General features: G+C 36.8%; 1 protein-coding gene across 2 annotated transcripts in view; it reads right to left on the reverse strand.

Moving 5' to 3' along the window:
* The window catches only part of kcnh5b (potassium voltage-gated channel, subfamily H (eag-related), member 5b), an 81232-nt gene that overhangs the window by 24723 nt on the left and 32253 nt on the right, over positions 1-24256 (reverse strand). Inside the window, exons 8-10 of one of the 2 annotated variants that reach the window (XR_015506235.1) lie at positions 10212-10411; positions 8556-10136; positions 6636-8411 (exon numbers count right to left, since the gene is read on the reverse strand). Coding sequence is in view for 1 of the 2 variants with exons in the window: in XM_087279639.1 (XP_087135765.1) it covers positions 9884-10136; positions 10212-10411 (453 nt within the window). In the remaining variant the exon portion in view is untranslated. Of the gene's footprint in view, positions 1-6635; positions 8412-8555; positions 10137-10211; positions 10412-24256 lie in introns of those variants that run through there. The other variant, XM_087279639.1, reaches the window with a different exon arrangement.

A 24256-nucleotide genomic window follows, 5' to 3' on the forward strand; every position in this document is an offset into this window, starting at 1 on the left:
CGTAAAAAAAGCTGTATTAGTTATTATAAAGCAATGCTTTCTGTAGTTATTTTTAAATATTATTAAATAAATGAGGAAATTCCTCATGCTAACTATATTTACCTCCGAGCCACTAGCCTCAATCAAGTTTGATTTTTGTAACAATTCTGCATGCTTTTACTAAAGTGCCTGCTCTTTATTTTAGTTTTTTCTTAATTTTGGCATTTAGAAACAGTAGTTACAAACTAACGCGACAATGCACTCGTGCGAAATAAGAACATACATATATATACATACACACACATACACTTTAAATCAAAGTTACAGTATAAGTTCTCCAGTGATTTAGTTTTTTTTTTCTTCAAATATTTCCCCAATTATATTTAACAGAGCAAGGATTTTTTTACAGTAATTCCTATAATATTTTTTTCTTCTGGAGAAAGTCTTTTTTGTTTTATTTAGGCTAGAATAAGAACAGTTTTTAATAAAAAAAAGATTTTAAGTTCAATATTCCAGCCACCTTAAGCAATCTTTTTTTTCTGATAAAGAAAAAAGATAAAAGAAATCACTTATTAGAAACTAGTCATTAAAACTATTACATTTAGAAATGTGTTGAAAAAATCTTTCTGTTAAACAGAAGTTGGGATAGAAAATATACATGGAGGCTAATAATTCAGGAGGGCAAATAATTCTGACTTCAACTGAATATATAAAGCAAGTTTCCGTTTCGTGCTGACCTCAAATTATCTGCCTGAATCAGATCATAATTGTCAAGCACAGAGCACAATAAACGTAAAGCTCAAGGATCATTCCTTAATTAACAATCATATTCTGAACTGACAGAGAGGCTGCGTCAAAAAGAGAAAAAAGAAACACAGAGAGACAGTACGAAAGCAGGATAATTGGTGCATTAGATGAATGTGGTATTATCAGAGAGGAGTTTAGTTGTCTCTACTCGTTTGAGATGCCGAAGATCAATGCATACTGATCTCTCCCCATCACTTCCCACAGATCTCTGGCGCCAGAGACCCAAAATAGACCTTCAACCTTCAGATACCAACCCTGCACTCATTCCATAGGACGCAGCAGTGCTGAACATGCAAAACCCACAAGAACGTCAGACATGCACCTTGTCAAATAATAAAATCTTTTTGTTTGACTCAAAAAAAAACTTTTTCCAGGCTGATATTTCTTAAAGGGGTGGTATAGAATGTAATTTTAAGGCTTGAATGTGTTTATGACGCAAATCAATTCAATTCTATTCATGTTTATTTATATAGAGCTTTTACAATGTAGATTCAGTCAAAGCAGCTTAACATACACTTAACATGGGCAATGTGTGCTCATGCTTCATTTGTGAGAAATCACGTTATTTTTTCATATACCTTACTTTAATTATATGCAGCTACTCAGCTAACATGAAAATGATTAGAATATTTCCTAGTTACTCGGAAAAGCCCGCCCTCAAGAGGCTCTGATTGGTCAGCTAACATAATGTGCTGTAAATCGCGGATCAGCTCCACGTCACCAAGAATAGCATCACACCTCCACATGCATGCAGTTTGCCTCTGTTGTGTAATGACTGTCAGTCAAAGTAGCTGTTAGCCATATCGGTTTGTGGCTGAATCAGACAGAAAATGAAGAGGACACAGCTGAACCTCACGCCTGCTCTGAAAAATAAAGTTGGGTTATAAGCAAGTAATAAGATATGTTCAAATATTTTTCACGAGTTCTGATTTGAGATGTACAACACAGGGAAAGCGGCGGCATAGAGAGACACTGCAACGCTGGTGGAGATTGTGGGTGTTTACAGCGGTTTGATGGATAAATATGAATTTAAAGCTAAATTGTTAATAGTGCCAAACAGCATTTCCTGTTGTTTACATCCTTGTTTTCATTTTTGCTTTAACATACTGTTAACGCTTGAAACTATGCATGTAATAAAACAATTTTGACAAATAAAAATACTTACAGGTTGTGGCTCATAAACCAAAGCTTCTTCAATTACAGTTGGAGTTGCTTCTTCTTTAAAGTGTTTTTAGCTGAATGAGAGAGATTCTGAAAGCTGTCCTTTGTCAAATGCTAGAGCTATATATTTTTATAATTCTCTGGAACATAATAAAAATTCAATTGTAAGCACTTCTCTCTTTGTGTTGTGTCCTTTGAAAGCCCAAATACAGAAACAGACATCACTGTGGAAAAGCAGCGTTCGGGTGGCATTTTAGCTAACATTACAGCACCCCTTCGCTGCGCATGGTGAATGCACTACCTAATAGTTTATAATCAAACTAACCTAGATGTATTTTTTGTAGTCCCCAAATTCGTTCGCTGTAGGCTTTGCTAAGCTACTTCTGTAAAAGCCAATGTCTCCCTTTGTATTGAACTTGAGCGTTTTACATTCAGAGATGCCGTTTATGTTTACACATTACCATTACTAATCACTACATTACACATGAACTAAAGTTTAAAATATGATATCGTAGTGGACCCAAGGGCAGACTTAGTATTTTGGGGGCCCTGAGCAATTCCAAGTATGGGGCACAAGCTTTTTTTTAAAAATTAATCTGCATGTTAAAAAGCAGAGGTGTCCAAATTTGGTCCTGGAGGTCTAGTGTTCTGCAGATTTTAGCTCCAAATTAGCCTAAACACACCTGCAAGGATGTTTCTAAAAAGCCTAAAAGGAGCTTGATTAGCTGGCCCAGGTGTTTTGATTAGTGTTGGTACGGAAGGAAAGTACCATTATTAAAAGGGGGATCCCAGTTTTCAAAAGTATTAACATTAAAATCCTAGCAGTTATAGACAGATTATACAACATACAATAGAATATTTGAAAAAGAGCTACATGAATAATATAGGCCTCTTGGCATTGGTCGGGGGCCCCTAATTCCCCGGGGCCCTAAGCAGCTGCTTACCTTGCTTATGTCCGCCCCTCAGTAAAGCTGTGATCACACTAGACTTTTCTCCCCATAGATTTCCATTCATACGCACATGACTGCGACAGATCGGAAACGCAAGCTTGTGCAACAAGATTCCAGTTTGCTGCGTTGGAAAGTTCAAGCTTGGTGAACTCTGACCTGCGAAATTATGTAACTGTGTGAGACCAATCGAAGATCAAAGCATGACCTATCTGGACAGACAATTAATATTTGGACCAATCACTCGCTTTTTGTTAATGTTTAATCATCTTGTTTGATCTCGCCCCTTTTTGCAGTGCATACGACACAATTTAGCATGCTTAAACTCTAGTGTGACCACAGCTTCAAGCTGAGCTCAGCATAATCTCACCATCTAGTTCGCAGGTGTTTGTCCTGCCAATTATACATTTATTTCTAGTATCAAAACATATTTAATTGGCTGCACATGCCAGACCAATTAAAGCACAATTAGCAGCTGCTTGTAATGCATGCACACATGCGCTCTCATTAACTATTCAAAGCAAAACCGAAAAATCCTCTTTTCCTGAAAACCATTGTTCAGATGTCAACAATGCAAAAAACAATCATGTCAACTCTATTAACAGATTGTATACTGAATACAACAGTTGTTAAATTACAAAATACATTAAACACACACACACACACACACACACATATATATATATATATATATATATATCGTATATCGTATATAAGAACGTTAAGTCGTATTGATTCACAAGCTTCATTTAAACATTACTTGGGTTCAAAATTTGGTGTTTATTTTGAATCAAACAGACTGTGTGCAGCAGATTTGGTCTGTGGAGACTTTGTCAAGGGCCCTACTGAGAGTTTGAAGACAATCATAGCACCCTGAAGAGGCTGTGGGGATTTACAGTTGATCTTAGACAGAAATGCAAAGCTGCCACACATAGTCTTCAAGGAGTCAGACGTTACCATGGTACTCAGTTGCCTTGGGGACAGCCGATCCCATACCCTCAGGATGTATACTGTATTATTATTTATTTATATATGATTTTATAGTGTGCATAAGAAGAGGATATTATCGCAATATGCAAACGGGCAAATATGAAATAGACAATAAAGCTCTTAATGCAAACAAAAAGGATAGTTCCTACTAAAAACAAAAATGTGTCATCACAAACAAACAATTGCAACAAAAACTTTTGAAAATGGATTTAAAGTGCCAGTTTTATAGGAAAACAATACCGTTATTGTCTACACAGCATGCAATTCTGTTAAAGTCCATTGTGAGTCCATCCCATAGGCATTCTGCAAGTACAAAACAAACCAAAACACCAATGGTCTGTACTGTATCTGCATAGACACAGAGTGTTTCTTTACAAAGGGACATTACACTGGCCTGGCATGAATAATATAAAGGGAGTTTTTATGGATCTGTTTGAACAGGGAATGTTTGACAACACCGTCTTCTGTATGCAAAACTTAAAAAAATACAAAAAGAAACACCTTTCCTTTTTTAGTACACTGCTCATGTGTGAATGCACCAGATGGTTTCTTTGTCATAGTTACAAAAAATAAATAAATAAATGAATTAAAGTTTGAATTACCAGACAGTCGGTATACAAATGGCATTTATACAGTGTGAATGCATTGCATTTGGCAGATGCTTTTATCCAAAACAACCAGTGTTGGGCAGTAGTGTCCGTACAAATAGTGACGCTACTACTGTAACTTACTGGAGCTTAACTACATTTCTTAGTAACATGGCGGTAGCAATTCTACTTTCTAAATCAAATAGCTTTTCAATAACGAAGCTAGTATTTTAAGTAAGTAGCGCAGTAGTGTCCACACAAGCTACATTTACTGATCGCGGATCAATAAGTGACGCCACCACCATTCATGTAACTGTGAAGCCGGTGTCTGGCCAATAAAAGTAAATCCATATGATAATGAGAATGACAAATTCTTCTTCGTGTTTTACAGTGGTCGAAAACAAACTTTTTGGTGAGTTTAGCTGCCTTTTTACTGCACATGACATTTGGGCAAGACTGTTGGAATACGTCCCTTTGTGGCAGTCGCACAGAATTTTCAGTGTTGTCGTGCACCATGGGAGAGAAGCTGATTCTTATGGTGTCCTAAATAAAGTGCAATCTTTGTTTTGGGCGCACGGACCTGCTTGGACAACACCAGAATACATCAGATCTGGTTGACAGGTCACACAAGGTCTATTCGCAGGAGTTCAAATATTTTAACGGATACGTAGCTCGGATCGCATACAAAGATGTCTGAAACTCCTGGCCAGCTCCTGGACTACTCTCCATTGGAAATGAATGACTGCCGGTCTGACGCTTGCCATTTGTCGTATGCAGTGGAAATGTGGCTTCACTGCCACCTCTTACTCCGGTTGGGGACGCTGCCAATCAATCATTGGGCTAACACAAAGAAGCAGAAGCAGGACCGCACCTCAAAGTACATGTCTTAAAGTTAATTCTGATGCGGTGATCTTGTTAGAATTGAACTGGTTTTAGATTTATTCACTGATTGTTCTGCAAATGTGCCCAAAAAAATAAAATAGTTTAATGTAAACACAGTATTTAAAATATACTGTGGTTTTTGAACAATACTATAGGTAAGTAATTGAATTAATTTGCTGTGTTTTTTGTTTTTGCCGTCTCGTAAAATGTGTTTCAGTTTGAGAAAGCCTTTTAATTTCAGTAAATAGCTGAACTTAACAATTATGCCACATATCTTTAATTGACAGTTTTATTGATCGCTAAGACAAAACTGACCTGGATTGAAGTTGCTTCAATTTAACAAATGGAAAAAAAACTGCTTAGAGGAAGCTAAACTACTACTGTCATGAAGCTTAGCTTGCTACATTTCTCAGGAGGTAGCATTTAGTGTAGTTACAGTATGCTACATTTTAAGTAACTAATAGCTTAACTCACTACATTTTAGCTTGTACAACACTGAAAACAATTAACAGTACATTGCATTTTTGTATACATTTTTATCAGTTCGTCAATTTTCAGAGAATTAAATACCCCCCCCCCCCCCCCCTATTGGTTAGCACCATGTTTGCTTTAGGTACGCTGTATAGATATGACTATAGGTGTGATTTGCTATAGGTATGCATGTTTACTCTCGGTATGATGCCACCATTTTCCTTTTGGTTGAACAATCCTATCTAGTAAACACTTAGCTCTAAGTAATATTTTTCTTTACAACACTTCTGGTGAATATGCTCCAGCAAAAATTGTTTTGAGAACATGTGAGCCAAAAAGATACAGCAACTGTGACTAATGATTTAATTTCTTCTCATTCAGTCTCCTGCAGAGCTGCTAAGCTCTACACTTTGCTAACTCATCTCCCCTGGAGCCCATCTTGCTCTGCCCAGACACCCACCACTCTCTCCTGAGCTCAAAGAAACACTGTGGGTCCAGGCCTCCTGCTGAGCTGGAGAAAAAACAAGGCCCCAACTTAGCGGCCATTAGAGATTAATGATTTATTTCGTTGTGTGGTTTCGTCACTATGACGACTCAAGCAAGAATCATAATCTAATGGAATTGAAAGTATGAAAGTGAGACGCTGTTTGAAAAGGACGTCAGTCTGAAAGCTGGAGATCCAATGAAAATCACATTAATGATGGCAGAATTTATTTTATACTGGAGAACCATGTGCTGGATTTGTTCTATGGTGTCACAAATCTCTTTTTAAAAGGTTTTTCTAGAGTTTTATTATTTATTTTCTTTTTTTATATATACTACCCTCAATGTCGTGTATAATGTGGCTGTTTGTGAATGTAAGAGATCTGAAAAGTTTTAAAGATCAAAGTGCATGATAAATAAAGTTACTGTCTTCTGAACCACTGGAGCATGTCATCAGGAATTGTGGTTTCGTTTATATAATTTGCATAATGCCATCCAATCCTCTTTATTGGATGCCAGCAAACAACATCTACACTGACCCGTATCCAAATTCTGGAGCTGGTATATATTGTTAGCATTATGCGGAGAAGCATTATTGTCAAGACAAATTTAAATTCCACAAGGACCTCTGCACTTTTACTCACAGTAATTAGGTGCCATGCAGAGTTTGAATTAACTTCCACATACAATATTTCATAATGAACCACAAACTAAGCAATAACTAAACAATTGAAAAATCCTAATCATATATCACTTGCGATAGAGGTTCGTACTGATCAACTAATTCTTACAATCAGGGCTTGACATTAACACTCGCTTACCCACCAAATGCAGGTAGACTTCAGCTGTGGCGGGTTAGACAGCTGCTCACACTAGCCACATTGGCTGGTTGAAAATAATTTTTAAATTTCTAGCACTGGCTCGTTGCTAAAGATTAGAATTTTAGTTTAAGACAGTTTGTCAATATGCATGCAAATGTAATCTTAAAATCAAGAAGCAGTACAACTGAAAAAAACAACTGTTTGTGCGAGCAAAAGAAAACAGGTAAATACCAAATAAGAGGATGATCACGCTTACAGTACAAGATTTTTTTTGTTGCCGCTTTTGCTTTAACTATTATTTGAACAGATTATTAATATACCTAACATTAACCGTGTGCACGATCACTCTTTTATTATGACACACGAAATGTTTTTTTGTTTGTTTTTTGCTAATATGGTTAAATTATCATCCTTTAAATTGTTTGAATATGTCTTATGCAAAGGTTAGTTAACTGGTGATCTGGCTAGTAATAGTGGAAAACTTTTAGCCACAGTGGCTGGTGATGAAAAAAGTTAATGTCACGCCCTGCTTACATTTCATCGCTGAATGCAGGCTTAAACTGATTTAGAAAAATCAATCTTTTTAATTTTACTATATCAAATCAACAAATCATTACTCTACAGTGTTTAATATCGTGTGTTTCACTGTAAGCAGTATAGAAATTACTATGGCGTATGACCAATCATAACAGAGGAGGCAAAGATGTTTACAAGGAACGAATTTTCAAAATAATTTCCATTTGTGAAATGCACTGATTTTAAATGTATCTCATGAAAAAAGAATGTTTTTTGAGCTTGGATGCATGACAATTTATTGTTACAATAAGTTCCAAAATGGCTGCAAAACTAAAGGAGGAATGTTTTAAATTGCATAAAATGAGCACTAAAAGGCACAATGTATAAGGTTTTCTTCAATAAAAGATCATAAACCACTAGAATATTGTTATATATTCTGCTGATGCATGTAATTTCCTTAAACTAAATGTTTTGAAGGTGGCATGGAGGCTCAGTGGTTAGCACTATCGCCTCACAGCAAGATGGTCACTGGTTTGAGTCCCGGTTAGATCAGTTGGCATTTCTGTGAGGAGTTTGCAGGTTCTCCCCATGTTCATGTGGGTTTCCTCCGGGTGCTTCGGTTTACCCTACAGTCCAAAGACATGCGCTATAGGTGAATTGGGTAAATAAAATTAGCTGTAGTTTATGTTTGAATGTGAGATTATATGGGTGTTTCCCAGTACTGGGTTGCGGCATCCGCTGCTTAAAAAAATATGCTGGAATAATTGCTGGTTCATTCCACTGTGGCAACCCCTGATAAATAAAGGACTAAGCCGTAGTAAAATTAATGAATGAATAAATGTAAACTAGTGACAGTGATCATATTTTGAGCCGTCATGCTAATGATGTCCCGTTCGGTGTTAGGGAAAAGCATGAGCACTCAAGTCCAGAAATAAATTATGGATAAAATAATTAGTAATCAATTAATTAATAGTAAAATTAAATAAACAGCAAAATAAATTATCCTGAGGGGGGAAACATTAATAAAACAAATAAACAAACAAACAAACTTGACTTGGCAGGTTGTCTGGCAGGGATCAGGACTGGAAAACACGACAGGACAGGTGTATAAACAATGACGAGCTGGCACAAGACAGTAGACATGAGGAGAATATAAGCAGAAATAATTAACAAACAGACAGGTGAACAGGACTAACTAATAATGGGTTAACAAGGAGGGTGGGACTAGACACTAGACAGGAGAGCACACGGCACAAAGAAAAAACACATGCAGCGCATCAAGCGGGAGTGCACATGGCCTAAGTCCGGTTATGAAGACGAGAAAACCCGAGCCGAACACAACATACAGGACAAGACAGAACTAGTGTCTGGAATCTGCCACTGAAACAGTATTTACAAGAATGGAGTGGCTCTGACAAATGAGGTCTGGCACTCTTGATTTCCAGTTTGGTTTTATAGAAAACAGGGACCAAAGAAGCTTTAATATGTTGTGCGTTTTATCAGACTATGACAAAATAAAAGCTCTGCTTCCTTCATTTTACGTCACACTCATCTTTCATCAGCAATTGCTTCAGTGCTTTTGTTTCAAATCAGCAGCTTTTAGCCTCGCTTTGCTTTATACTACCATGATAATAATGTTTGAATACTTCAGCTCATCCATGGACATGATTTCTCATAGGATGTAGTGAAGACCACAACTCCTATGATTCCACACTCAGTCACAGCGTCATCAAACTATGCCTTTGTGTGATGTGAATATACACCCTCTAGTGGCTACAATTACATACTGTGCCTTACAAAAAAAAAGATAACTAACCCAGACGGCAAGGTGGCTCAGTGGTTAGCACTGTCACCTCACAGCAAGAAAGTTTCTGGTTCAAATACCGGCTGGGCCAGTTGGCATTTCTGTGTGGTCTCTTTTCATGTTTTCCCTGTGTTGGCGTGGGTTTTCTCCGGGTGCTCCGGTTTCCCCCACAGTCCAAAGACATGGGCTATAGGTAAATTGAACAAACTACAATGTCCATAGCTTGTGTGTGTGCGTGTGTGTGCGTGTGTGTGCGTGTGTGTGTGTGTGTGTGTGTGTGTGAATGAATGTGTATGGGTGTTTCTCAAAACTGGGTTGCGGCTGCGGCTGCGGCTGCATCTGCTACGTAAAACCTATGCTGGAATAGTTGGCGATTCATTCCGCTGTGGCGACCTCTGAAATAGAGACTTAACTGAAGGAAAATGAATGACTAACCCAATATAGCGATGACCTCGTCATCCTGGATGACCTCCAGTGACCCTGACACCACGAAGCAGAGCAAGTCCACACTTTCCCCCGCATGGAAGATGAGGTCACCGGGGGCAGAGTGTATCATCTGAAACTCCACGGCCAATGATCGCAAACATCCGTCACTGGCCAGTCGGAATGCTGGATGCTCATTAAACACTTTCCTGTTTAGGTGCACACAGATGTCTGCCCGCATGTCTTTAGGGCAGATGGAGAGCACCTGGGCAAAGATTAATTCACACCTTAGTACTCTACAAAAATACTATCAAAAACTTTAGACATGCTTCAGTTTCACCTTCTCTGTGTCGATGCCTTTAGACATGGACCATGTGGAGACGATGTAGTCCATCACTCTCTCACTGAGGCCTTTGGGCACTTGGTAAAGCTTGAGGAAATCCCGCACGTTATTCAGCATTTCATGGTAACGGTTGGTGTTCGCATACATCTGCTGGAAAATTGTGGTCACATTACCGAAGATAGTGGCATAAAGGAGAGCTGTAGAGCACAAGGGGAAACATAGAAGACATTGATCATTTCAGATTGGAAATGAGAAAGAAAATCTGGTTAAGATGTTACAATATTAATAAACAATACAACAAAACAATCTAAATTTGGTTCAACGGTTCAACAAAAAAAATTATAAAAATTACATTAAAAAAATTATAATATAAAAGTATAAACATTTAAAACAATTCTATGCATCTATCTATCCATCCATCCATTCATCCATCCATCTCTCTGTATGTCTTTCTATCTGCATGTCCATCTATCTATCTATCTATCTATCTATCTATCTATCTATCTATCTATCTATCTATCTATCTATCTATCTATCTATCTATCTATCTATCTATCTATCTATCTATCTATCTATCTATCTATCTATCTATCTATCTATCCACCTATCTATCTATCCACCTATCTATCTATCTATCCATCCATCCATCTATCCATCCATCCATCCATCCATCCATCCATCCATCCATCCATCCATCCATCCATCCATCCATCCATCCATCCATCCATCCATCCATCCATCCATCCATCCATCTATCTATCTATCTATCTATCTATCTATCTATTGTTTGAAATTAAATGATAAACAGTATTTTGTTGGGTTAAAATAAACAAATTGTTCAAATGTACAAATGTCCTAATATGCAATATCTGAAAAGTACAGTTGTTGTTGCTTCAAAGTTCAAACATTTCATAAACTGCACTTTTGCAATGCAAAACTGATTACAGTTTTTCTCAGTCGCTTTGGTGCATTTCTCACAACACTGGTGCATTTTTGCACAACATTTAATGATTTTCTCAAAACAATTAGTACAAACTGCAAAACCTAGCTGATAACCTGCAAAAGAGCATCACATGCTCAAAATGGATAGTTTATTCCTCAAAAGCATTATTAATGTCAATCAAAGTGTCAGTATTATCAAAATGAAAAGTCCTGACACCATTGTTTATGAACAAGATAGTCAAATGGCTTAGTCATGTTTTCATCATAAAAGTTTACTTTGTACATTTTTTCAATGCATAAAAGTCAGATGTTGGTAAAACCTTCTGAAAATGCTCAAGACAGCACTATATACTATTTGCACAGCCGTTTGAAAACTACAGTAAGGTTAGACATCACTGCATTTAGTGAGGTATGTAAGTACAAGACACTGAATATGTATGTTTTACAGTTTTACTGCATTTGCTCTTTGCAATCCTAATTTATTCCCAGCATTGTGCAAAAGAATAAATACACCCTTATTTACAACAAACATAAACTCCCTTTAGGTAGAGCTGTGCACAACTGTAAACAATATTGCAGTACATATTGGAACTGAACCTACAACGCACACAGGTCTGTAAATCATTCATCAAATTGATCAATTTTAAAGACATTTTCAGGAAAATAAAGATTTAAATTTGTTTAAAAAATTAGCTTGACAAATTTTGACAACAAGTTCAACATTTTTGTATGTAATGACTCAAGTAATGAAATGAGGACTATTCGTTTTATATGGAATGACTATTCAGCATTTACAAGTTAAGTTCATTTTGACTGACATGACATAAGCAAACGATAATGTTAAAAATAGCAGAGAGTTGTAGGAAAGCAATTGATGCATGTCCAAAAGCATTCACAATTTGTTGAAAAGAATGAGAAACTGCTACTAGGATGTGCACAAATGAATAATTGTTTTGAGAAATGCATGACCTGTTGTGCAAATGTAAATAGTGTAGTGAGAAATGCACCAAAGCGACTAAGAAAAACTGTAAAATAACATCTTTTCATCACAAAAATTTTAAATCGATATTGTAAAACTGTGATTTTAGTGTGATATTAATTATAGAAACTACTGAAAGACAAACACTTTGAAAACATTTATCATTTATTTATTAATCATTAATTAATCATCGTTTATCATTAATTTACATTTATTGTTTAATTTCTTTAATACATGTAGCACTAATTACGTGGTAGTCAAAGGCAGTTCCATTCTTTTTATATTGGAAAGGTACAGGGGTTATCTTTAGGTTAGCTATGCGAGTGATGATCTGTAAATCTTTTTAGACCATCACAGGACTTTTCTCTGTCTGTTCATGTACAATGTAAACTTCTGCTTCTGGGTTTATTGCCTCTCTCATGTGTTACCACTGTATCTCCGCTCCCTGTCTCTATGGCAACTCTCCCTGAAATAGCTTTCCAAATACTTCCACTCACAACCACTAAGGGAAGAGTGGGAACACAGAAGAAAGCCAGGTGGATGGAACACGAGGACATGAAAAAGGACAACAAAAAAGCCAGAGAAATGATCAAGAAATTGTCCAGTATAAGAAAAATGACTGCGACCAGAGAAAGACTTGGAGAGAAAGACACAAGTACTGAGTTAAAGAAGACATAAATAGACAGAAACAGGAAAAAAACAGAGAGAGACATGAGAATAAAGAGAGTTTCTTTTCTTTTGGATATTAGAGTTAGGCTTAAACATCAACAATGTTTTTAAATGTACAATAAGTTAACCATTTTTGTCTAAAAAAAACCTGATAAATGAGTTTTCAGTAATTCCAGTCTAACTTCCTGCATAAATCTATGCAACTTTACAGTAATGGAGAACAGAAAATATCCCATCACTTCTATATGATGATGGATTTTGATGTACTGTAAATATCTTGGTATAGTTACATGATTAGTGGATCTTAGAGAACAGTACAAAACATTCTTCTTTAACAAGCCTACAAATTAAACTAAAAGAATCTAAATCCATTGGTGATAAATAAATCTGATTTTCATTAAACACATTAAAAGTGTTTAAATGTGTTTAAATTCCATTCATGATGTGGGCTAGAAACGAACTAACGAACTTAAAAGCCAAATTTGCAAATGAAATTGAAAGGAGCACCACTTTTGAAGCACCGCTTTGGCCGCACTTTTCAACTCCCCTTGAGTTAAACAGTTGAGTTTTACCATTTTTAAATCCATTCAGCCAAGCTCCGGGTCTGGCGTGAGCACTTCTAGCTTAGCTAAGCATTGGCCATTGAATCAGATTAGACCATTAGCAGAATCAGAGTGTGAGAGTTTAGTTACTAACTATATTGACCTAGAAAATACCAACTTTCATTTTGGTCAGTCCAATTTCACAATAAAACTACAAAATATTCAAGATTTAAATATAGGAAAATTATTTAAACTCTTTTTAGAAATTGAACGAGATGCTAATGATCTAATCAGATTCAATGATTTAGTTTAAGCTAAGCTAAAAGTGCTCCCAGTTCAGACACTAGTCCTGTCTTGACTAGTATGTGGTGCTCGGTTTGAGTTTTCTCATGTCAAGCATTTATATTTTCTGTCTGTCTTCACCTTTACATGAGCGCCGTCTTGGCCATGCTTATGCTGGCCATGTATGCTCCCACTTGACACAGACACGCGAGATCCGGGTGTGCTCGGGATGTGCGTTCTCGTCCTGGTGTGTGTTGTTTTGTCCGCAGCATGCAGTTCTTTTCTCATCGTCTTGGTTTTGTTGGTTTTGGTTTCAAATTAAGTTGGCACAAGGATTGGAACATGCACGGTGTGAGTGCATGGTAAACAGGGCCGGAGTGTGACTCCTTTTCAGCCCTGGAGTTTCAAGCCTTAGACCGGCCCACCTCAGCTCACGACTGACTATATTAAAATAAGGTCATTTCCAATTTAGTTTTTTTATGACACTATCATGTTTTTTTAAGGACACAGCTGCTTGAGAACTTCAAATGTTTTTCATAACTATGAGAACATTAAAGGGTAGCTAAATCTCCAGCACTATTCTTTCAAACATCACAATGTCCTTTCCTGCAATCTCTGAATATATATTCTGAGCAAAATTCTTTATAGATATCCAGTCCTTTGTAATGGTGATCACACAAAAGTACACCTGCATAAGTAACACAACAGTATTATATGTCTTAACACTAAAAATGAAAAAAAAAAAAAAATTACTCAGGTGAGGTTTAAACTCAGGTCAGCGGCGTCGTTCTATTGATGGCTTAATCTTTTTCTCCCCTTTTTAGATTTCTGATCAGGTTATGTCAGATTTATTAATGTATTGAATCATCTGATTTTCATTGAGCAGGTGTAATATTCATTAATATTAATTATTCTAATTCTTATATTCACCAAAGTGCTGCTGTTGGGGAGTCGAATGATAATAACTTCATCATTAACCTGCAGGCTGCATTTTGCGAGAAAATAAATAAAAAGAGCGGAGCTGCAGCAAATTAATGAATAAAAAGAGTGAGGCTATGGTCAAATAAATAAATAAATAAATGAAAAAAGTGCGACTGCTAAGAGCACGCAGCTAAGGACACCGGCCCTCGCAGCCAAAAAACGGACCGGCCCACCGGGAAATCATTTATTTTCATTTTATTTATTTTCACCGTGTTTCATTTATTTCCACCGTGTGCTTTAGTGTTTGTTTATGTGAACCTTGTAGTTAACGAGTTCCCTCATTGGCTGCATATTCTATTCCTGTTTTACGTGAGCACATGGCTTGTGTTGTTTCTTTGTGTCAGATGCTCTCCTGTCTAGTCCCACCCTCCTTGTTAACCCATTATTAGTTTATTCAGTTCACCTGTGTGTTTGTTAATTCTTTCTCCTTATAGCTCCCTCTTGTCTATGTTTGGACTCTCAGCAGTGAATATTAAACCACACTGAACTGAAGTTAAACTTTGAAAACTGAACTGACACTGTTTCAATTCACTATAATCGTATATGTGAGGCTGCTTTGACACAATCTACATTGTAAAAGTGCTCTACAAATAAAGATGAATTTATTGTAACTGTTCAGTGCCAGTTCATCAGATGTCCTTCATACATGATTCATTATGTGTTTCTTCCAGTCTGGCCTTGTCATGTCTTGCCCTGTCAGCCCTGCCCAGCCAAGTTTGTTTGCCTCTTTGTGTTTTAGTGATGTTTTGCCCCCCTTGGGGTGGTTTTTGTTGACTTTTTGTTTTATTTGTATTATTAATAAACCCATCTTCTGTTGCATTTGAGTTCTTGCTCTCTCATCCCTCCTGAGAACCCTAACACAGAGATCAGATTAAAAAAAATTCTAGCAAAAATTTAAATAAACGTATTTACAAAAAAACTAGAGAGTTCCTTTAAAAAAAGAGATGGCAATAAAGATATAAATATTAAATTCTGCATGAACCGGAGGTTGCTGAGACTTTTAGGGTGCTTTCACACCTGTAGTTCGCTTCATTTAGTCCGGACCAAGGGCAATAAATGATACATTGTAGCATTTTCTGCCGTCTTTGGGTCGTTTTCACACCACATTGCTGGCTTTGGTCCGAACCAGTTGAAACGAACCAAAATGCAGTCATCTGACAAAATCCACATCTCTCATTGGCCAGATGTTGTTGTGCATATTTCCTAAACTGCTTTTTGATTGGTTAGAATTCACGTGCGGGAAAATGCCAATGAACTCCCACAAGTAAAAAAAACCGGCAGACACAAAATGTTGCTTTTACTCTGGAGGTATGACTGCACTGACAGATTGTATGCCTGCTTTAGACAAACTATACATTTCAAGATTGAAGAGCGGCAGCTGGAAAACAGTGTTTTAAGGCATCGCTCGTCACTTCAGGAGGAGGCGTGAATTATTTTGCTAAACTGCGACATGGTCATCTTGTGGAAATATTACCAACGATCCATCAGGTAATTCTTCCCCTCTCTCTCTCTCTGTTGGTAAAGCGCTGTCAACAAATATTTTTTCTCCATATCCCATAATGCACAGCGCATCGGCCTAGGACAGCTGTATTAGTCCAAAACGCGCAGTACTTTTTTGCGGTTGGACCTGTTTTAGTACGAATCATATTTTCACCACAAACGAACCACTCCAGGGTTCATTTGAAAGCGTAATGTTACCAAGACCACCTCTTCAAGCAGGTCTCGGTACGCTTATTTGGTCTGCTTTTGGTGCGCACTCGAGTACGATTGCTGCATTCTCACCTGCCCAAACGAACCACACCAAAAGGGAAAACGAACTCTAGTGCGATTCAATCGAACTAAATAAGGCAGGTGTGAAAGCACCCTTATTTCAGTATGTTGATGTACTTTCAACTGAAACTGAATTTTAAGTAGGGGGAGGGGCTTTCTTTTTCATATGATCCTCTCATAGCAAAATAATGATAAGAGCGGTGTGGTTAAGAATATTGATATACAGTTGCTATAGAAGCCTTTAGGTTGACATCAACAGAAGGACTGCATTAACTTGCACACATTAATTAGTCACCTTATGAATAAAAACATGACCTAGCAAAACAAATACTGTAAATTTTGATTCCATGCAGAACTATGCAGACTAAATGCACATAAGAAAGGCATTTCAAATCTAATCATGTCCAGTCAGTGTGCATTCAAATCAAAATCATCTAACATCACCAGCGAGATATCATGAATATTTGATTTGTTTCCAGTCACAACTGAATAAGAAAGATGACTTCAGCGGCAGTCAGAGATGAGCACTGGGAACTTATCATAAAAATCTGCGTGTTTTCAACAGCTTGGCCTACACACAAACATTAAAAACTAATCGTGTCAAGAAAGATTTAGAATCACCGGTTCATCTGACATATGCACGTCAAATAAAACCATATTTCATCCATCACCCAGTGAGATTCTGAACTTTATCCAGGTGTAACTTCAGGGCAGAATCTGAGAAAGTTATAGAGCAAATGACATGCCTGGTGCATGAGCGAGAGTCCCGGGGGAGGCCTGTACAAAAACCACCACACATAATGAGGCCTTATAGGACTTCACTACCACAGAGACAGACGGAGAGATGTGGGCAAGACAGGAATAAAGATGCTAAGACACACCGAGACTGTAGATTAGGATCTTTAGCAAAACATGCAAACAAAAGAGATCTTGACTGAAGGATTAGGACATGAGAACAATCCTTTCACATAATTACAGATAGAGACAAAGCGAATGGGGTACGAGAGTCATCAGAGATTCATCAGAACAGCGAACTACAATTATTCTTTTCATTAATTGTGTACTGCTGTTTTTACTGAGTGTGTGTGATTGTTGATCAAACCAAAATGTTCTGAAGATCTTAAAGCGACATGAGTAGATCAGCTGGGAAATGCTTTGAGCTTTAGAGTTGCTCGTTTCTGGTCCTAAACTCCTATAATATAGTCTTAATAATGAATTAATAGTAAAAATCCCTTATTGTAACAATATTTTGACATCCCGATTTTACTTGGTCACATACAGGTCACACTGATAGATCTGCCTAGATGTTATTTGAAGAGTTCAATGCGTCAGATTCCAAAACAGCACCAGCACAGCAAAAGTTCACAATGACCCATCAGTGCAATTAGAGTTTAAAAATGACTCTTCCAGCTCTGTGATGTCAGGTTAGAGAATATTACAGGTCAGGGAAACCGCTGTCTAGGTCAAAAGCAAGAAAACACCTTATTTACCAAAGTACTGGGGTATTTTTGCAATAATGGCAGAGGAATTGACAACTGAGGGAAGTACAGATTGATCAGACCAGGACATGTAATAATGCACTTTAAAGCAACAATAATCAGAAAAATAAGCATATAATAATATATCTAATAATACAATCATATAAAAGTAACAATATTAGCATAAAACTATTAAAAATATTAAAAGATTTTGAACTTTTCTGCATTTATTGTGATTTTAGGTATGAATTTGAGTAAAATGTTAACATTTGTTACTGTCTGACAAAATGTCTTCCTCGTTTATAATTAAAATACAGTAAATTAGAGGTCTTATTTAAATGGGTGACAATTTTTTTACCTACTGTACATTGATTGATTGATTGATTGATTGATTGATTCAATTATTCATTCATTCATTCATTCATTCATTCATTCAATTTTTCTTCAGCTTAGTACCTTATTTCTAAGGGGTTGCCATAGGCAGAATGAACCACCAACTTATCCAGCGAATGTTTTACACAGTGGATGCCCTTCCAGCTGCAACCCAATAGTGGAAAATACCCATACACTCTCACATTCACCTTCTTGCTGTGAGGGGACAGACAGTGATAACCACTAAGCCACCTTGCCGCCTACCTAATGTTTAGTTACAGGTAAATATAACGTCTAAATTCATAGAAACTGAGAATTTTCAGGTAGTTTAAATTTTTTAGTTTATCTGTCCATCTATCTGTCTGTTTATCTATAATGTGATTTGTACATAATATTGTAAATAAGGATTCAAATGAAAAATATTTTTTTATTATCTTGATGCATTTTAAAGTGTATCATTCTTTGATGGCAAAGTTGACTTTTAATCACCATTTGCTCTAGTCATCAGTGTCATGTGATCCTCCAAAAATAATTCCAATGTGCTAATTTTGTGTACAATAAATATGTCTTATATTTTGTCATAAAAAAAGGGTTCAGTCTACTGTGGCGACCCTAGATTAATAAAGGGACTAAGCCTAAAAAAATGAATTAATGAATTCATCATTAAAACACTGCCTACATTTTTGCATAGATGTTTTTTTGTTTTCATGATACAAATCCACAAGAGGGCACTGTGTACATTTTGGCAAGTCTAAAATACATTACATATAGGCTATGATTTGTTGTACGTTTCAGATACGTCCTCCTTGAACACGGACACAATAAGGCAGGGCTTGTCACACAGATCATCTACATAGCAAACCACTGACCTAATCCAAGTGTTTTCAAAAGGTAATGTAAAAGAAAAGTGCACTCTGACCAAGTTATTTAACCCTGATTTGACATTACTTTTATCTCTTTTGTGGAAAAGTGTTTTACTTGACTCAAACCTGAGTACAACACTGGACAAAGTGCACTACTGTGCAAACTGACCACACAAGCTGTTCAAAGCTAGAAAGAGGAGGCAAACGTATTCGATTACAGATCACAGACATTGTTAAATTGATTTGTGGAATTTATGTGGTGTTACGCAAAGATCTGCATATAAAATAATACTTTATTTCTTGATAGGTCCCTGTAAATATCATTAGTGTGAAAAGAAACACACAGTTCAAGTCAGAATTATTAGCCTTCACGAATTATTAGCCTTTTGTGTTTTTTCCCTAATTTCTGTTTAACAGAGGATTTTCTCAACACATTTCTAAACATAATAGTTTTAATAACTCATTTCTAATAACTGATTTATTTTATCTTTGCCATGATGACAGGACATTATATTTGACTAGATATTTTTCAAGACACTTCTATACAGATTAAAGTGACATTTAAAGGCTTAACTAGGTTAATTAGGGTAATTTGACAAGTCATTGTATAATTATGGCTTGTTCTGTAGGCAATTGAAAAACATATTGCTTAAGGCAGCTAATAATATTGACAGTCAAACTTACTGTATGTGATAACCCTATTTCTACAACCCAAACTAGAGGTATGCATTCCTGCGGCTGTACTAAGGGAGCACCGGGACCCGACCAGTTTTCTTGTGGTGCATGAATAAATTTCAGAATAAAACGCGGTAGCGGCTGGTAACTCCGGTAAAATTTGAACAGAAGCGGGCGGTCTAACAATACAGGGCTCCTAAGAGAAAGAGCGCGCGCTCCAGAGAGAGTGAGAGCGCGTGCATCCGCCGTAGTGCTGTGTGTGTGTGTGTGTGTGTGTGTGAGAGAGAGAGAGAGAATGAGAGAGAGTACCATTGCTTTGCATTACTGCCCTTTTTGTATGCAGCAATGCTACACTGCTTTGGCAATACAAATGTACAGTTATTTGTCATGCCAATAAAGCACCTAAATGTGAAATGTGAATGTGAGAGCACGCGTATCCGCCGTGGTGCTCTCTCCCTCTCTCTGTGTGTGCGTGTGTCTGTGTGTGTGAATGAGAGAGTGCGCGGTCATCTGCTGCGGTGCTGTGTGTTGCTTGTAATAGGGTGGACTCTGTAACATCCAGCTGGGTGTTTTTTTGGGAGACCTATTAAATCGATATACATTCTTCCTTGGCCCAAAATGTACCTGCTACATGTATAGAAATAATGCTGATATGATATATGAAAAACAATCCGTGGTTGGCAAATATGTTGAGTGGATATGTTAGTAAATCTGACTTTGAAAAAGTCAGTGACTCACCACCCACAAACCTCACTGCACGTGACTCGGCACTCATGTCTCATCACAAAGGAGCAAACAAATCTGACATTTAGCCTACAATCCTTGCACAACCTATTTTTTTTATCTGTTCTCTCTGTCTCTTGGTGGTTACTCAATTTTAACGTGAGATTTTTAAAACCAAATCTAAATTTATCAGGAATGGTCAGGGCGAGTAGAAAACGGGGCGGGGCGGGCAGCGAGTGAACAAAGACTGAATATACGGCGGGAGCGGTCGGGTGCGGATTAAAACCTGGCGGGAACGGGATTAAAATTTCAGTCCCATACAGATCTTTACCCAAACAACAAAGCATCATACTAGTAAGGACAATACTATAAGCTTGACTTCTAAGGGAATGCATGATCCTCATATGAACCTGCTCTTACTTGCATGCAAAAGAAAAACTGTTCACTTATAAAGGCTTCATAAAAAGCCCCTTGAGAAACTGTGCATTCGGATCAATGAGCAGAGGACCTGTATATGTGTTTGTGCAGGTCAACAATCACACATGCTGGTAATTATGACTACATATCTGTGTAGTCTCCAGAGTAAGTGACTTCTCACATCACAAACGGGTCTAGAGAGGCACATTAACAACCACTGACCTCGTTCCTTCAATCTGGCCAGTTACAGTATATGTCCCTCTCTCCAACCATCTCTCTCTATTACTGTCTTTGTGTTATTTCTGAAGGAGATGTGCTAGTAGCAAAGTATCTCTGTCAGAGGCTGGATGAGATTAGTCTGACAGATTAAAGAATAAACTAAAAAAAAAAAAAGCTTTGCTAAATAAGCAAATTAAAAGGAAAAGACTCTGTTTAACTAAGTAACTTGGTAACACGATCAATGTTTACTCAGCTTTTCTGAGTGTTACTAGCACCAAAAAAATTATGTTTATTAGTCAGCGAGTGTCTTTTGACAGCTCCCAGAGCGTTGTGGAAGTACATATTTTCACAGACAACTGGATCAGGTTTGTAGACAATATTGCATCAACAAAGGAACTAAGCTCAGTTGACAAAGTTGCTGTAGGGATCTGAAATAAATGCTGTAAATTGGTTTTGCAAGAGTGGATTATGGTAAAACTGGAACAAAAGGACTACAGCCTTCGTACATGTAAGACAGCACTATGTTTTGAGGGTTTGGCAGATTCTTTAAGTTTAATCCTTTTTATATATAATTATTGTTTTTAGAGATGTATTAACTTTTAATCAAACTCGGGTCTCCATGGGTACCATAGTGCCATGTCAGTGTTTCCTCTAGGATTTTTTCCAGCTGTGGTGGCAGGCCTTATTACACAGATCTACCAACTACCTGTGGAATTGTTTCAATGACAAATGTTGTAAACGCAATTTTACAAGTCGAGATTGCAATTATAGAATAGCCTACGAGGATGCAAATCTCTTTGCTTGCGTGCCAATTTCCTCTGCTCGTGCACAAACTTATTGCACGCCCCCTCAAATATACGCTGCTCAAGCACAGATCTTCTTGTGCGCTCTCAAATAAATGCTGCTAAACTGCGATTAAGTGCGTTTATGAAACAAGTATGTCTCCAACATTTATTAGATTAGCTAGGAATATTTATGAATGTCTCCAATAGACCTATAGAGCTGTATTAATGCATCCTGAAGTAAAGTGAAATGGCTATACGACGTGTTTGCTGGCCTCACACATCACGCACCTGTCAGTCAGCCAGTAAGTCAGTGAGCACGTAACCTTAATGGGTTAAAAAAATGATGCACAGCACTACAACGGTTACAGAGAAGTTTGAGCTGTTATTATTCACTTATCTTTTAATATGTTTTGGTGCGATTATCACCAGCTATTAAAAAAACATGACTGAATGTTTTGAATGAAAAGCTGTAACGTAGCCGTGGTGGAATAAATTTTGGCGTGGCGCCCCGCCATGGAAGAATGAATGTAGCAGAAACCATGCATGTGTTGAAGCACTAACAAAAGGCTATTGGAAGCAAAAAAAATGCTTTATTTTTATAGAGTTTTGTCTTGTTACTAGTCTAAATATCAAAAAATTCTTAAATCAAGAAACATTTTCTAGACAAGCAAATCACACTGTATAGTTTTCAGAAATTATATTAAATTCTATATATTAAAATAAATTATATTTTTCTTAAAACAAGCAAAATAATCTGACAACGAGGTAAGCAAAATAATCTTGCTTTTTTAAATTTCAAATAATGTTATTTTGCATACTGCGCCCATCCTTTTCTTCACTGTATAACTGAAACATTCTGATTAAAGAGCTGCAAATGAATTTCTCATTTAGATTTTTCGTTTGATTACATTTAATAACATCAAATAGGTGTCACTTTAAAAAGTGCAAAGATCTATAATGAAAGCATTTGTTTGCTTTCCTAACTTTTTATGCTCATTTACGACAAAATTAGTTGTGTTTAAAAGAAAGACTGACCAAAATTGATATCTTTAGATGTTATTATTATTAATTATGTGTATATGTTTGTTCAAACACACACCTAAAACCCAGACTTTCGCTCCACTTCAAAACATGTGTAAAGAATCTGTTTAGGAAACAGTGTCTGTTGATGATTATGGAGCGCTCTGACAGTGATGCACCGCTACATGAAGCGACTGTTTTGATGATTGCAAAGGAGGAGCAACGGCTCCTGTAATGGAAAGGAAGGGAATCCGGCCCTTTTTTTAAATATTTTATTTCAAAGTGTTTTCATGCCTAAATAAAACTAAAGCACAGAACAGTTTCACATTAAAGAGCAAGGTACAGGTTGCGTTTAGGGAGGATCAGCTCTTTAATGTTTATTGCCACCCAGATTGAAAATATGGGAGAAATACAGGAAAATACCTTTACGGAATAGAATTGTAAAATACGGGAGAATCCCGGGAAAAACAGGAGGGTTGACAGATATGCTTATCACTTCTGAAAACAAGATAATATGTTTCTTGATTTAAGAATATAGATATTTGAACTAGTAAAAAACACAAAAGCAAGAATTTTTTAACTGTGTGTACCTGAAAAACAGTGTTTAGTCTTTCAGTTTTAAATGAAGACTTCAAAAACAGATGCTTTATTCAGATTTTCTTTCGCGGTGTTTTCTAGTTTCTGTTTTACAAAAAGTATTCACAATGCTCTATATACTGTACTGAAACAAACCAAAAACATACATAAGTATTAATACATATGTATTTTGAAAGCACAGTCAGGCTTATAAATGAGATCATTAGCAGTAGTTTTGTCTTTTGTCATGTTTTGTTTGCTGCAACTTTCTGATTGGTGGAATATTTTATCATTGTTAATGTAGTTTTTCTGCACAGACATGGTTGTATTAAAAATAGATTCAAATAATGCTAACAAATGGGTTCAGTTGATGCAGTTGATTAACAAATGTAGGTGTCACAACAGCTGTGTTTTTAACTCAGGGACCTGACTGTTGCGTACTATACATTGTAAGAAATGAGTCTGCCTCAACCCAACTTCCACTCTTAATGGTGTGTTGATGCTCATTTGGCAAAATGGCTGAATTATTATTGAAAAGCTAAAAAATTGTCTCTGCATTGTTTTAGGTCACTACATCTTTAGCAAATGGTAGCAATTGTAGAATGGGGATGGATGGGTATGTGGCACAGAAAACCATTTCAGACAAGGGGTGTCGAAACTGCATAGAAAGATAGAGAGAACAGTCGTGTCAACAGCCAAGGAGAAAACTCATTAACATTTAAACGTAGTTAACTAAAAATGTATGAAAG

The sequence above is a fragment of the Danio rerio genome, chromosome 13 (genome assembly GCF_052040795.2).
Source record: "Danio rerio strain M-AB ecotype USA chromosome 13, GRCz13ab, whole genome shotgun sequence".
In the NCBI taxonomy this organism is placed as follows: domain Eukaryota; kingdom Metazoa; phylum Chordata; class Actinopteri; order Cypriniformes; family Danionidae; genus Danio; species Danio rerio.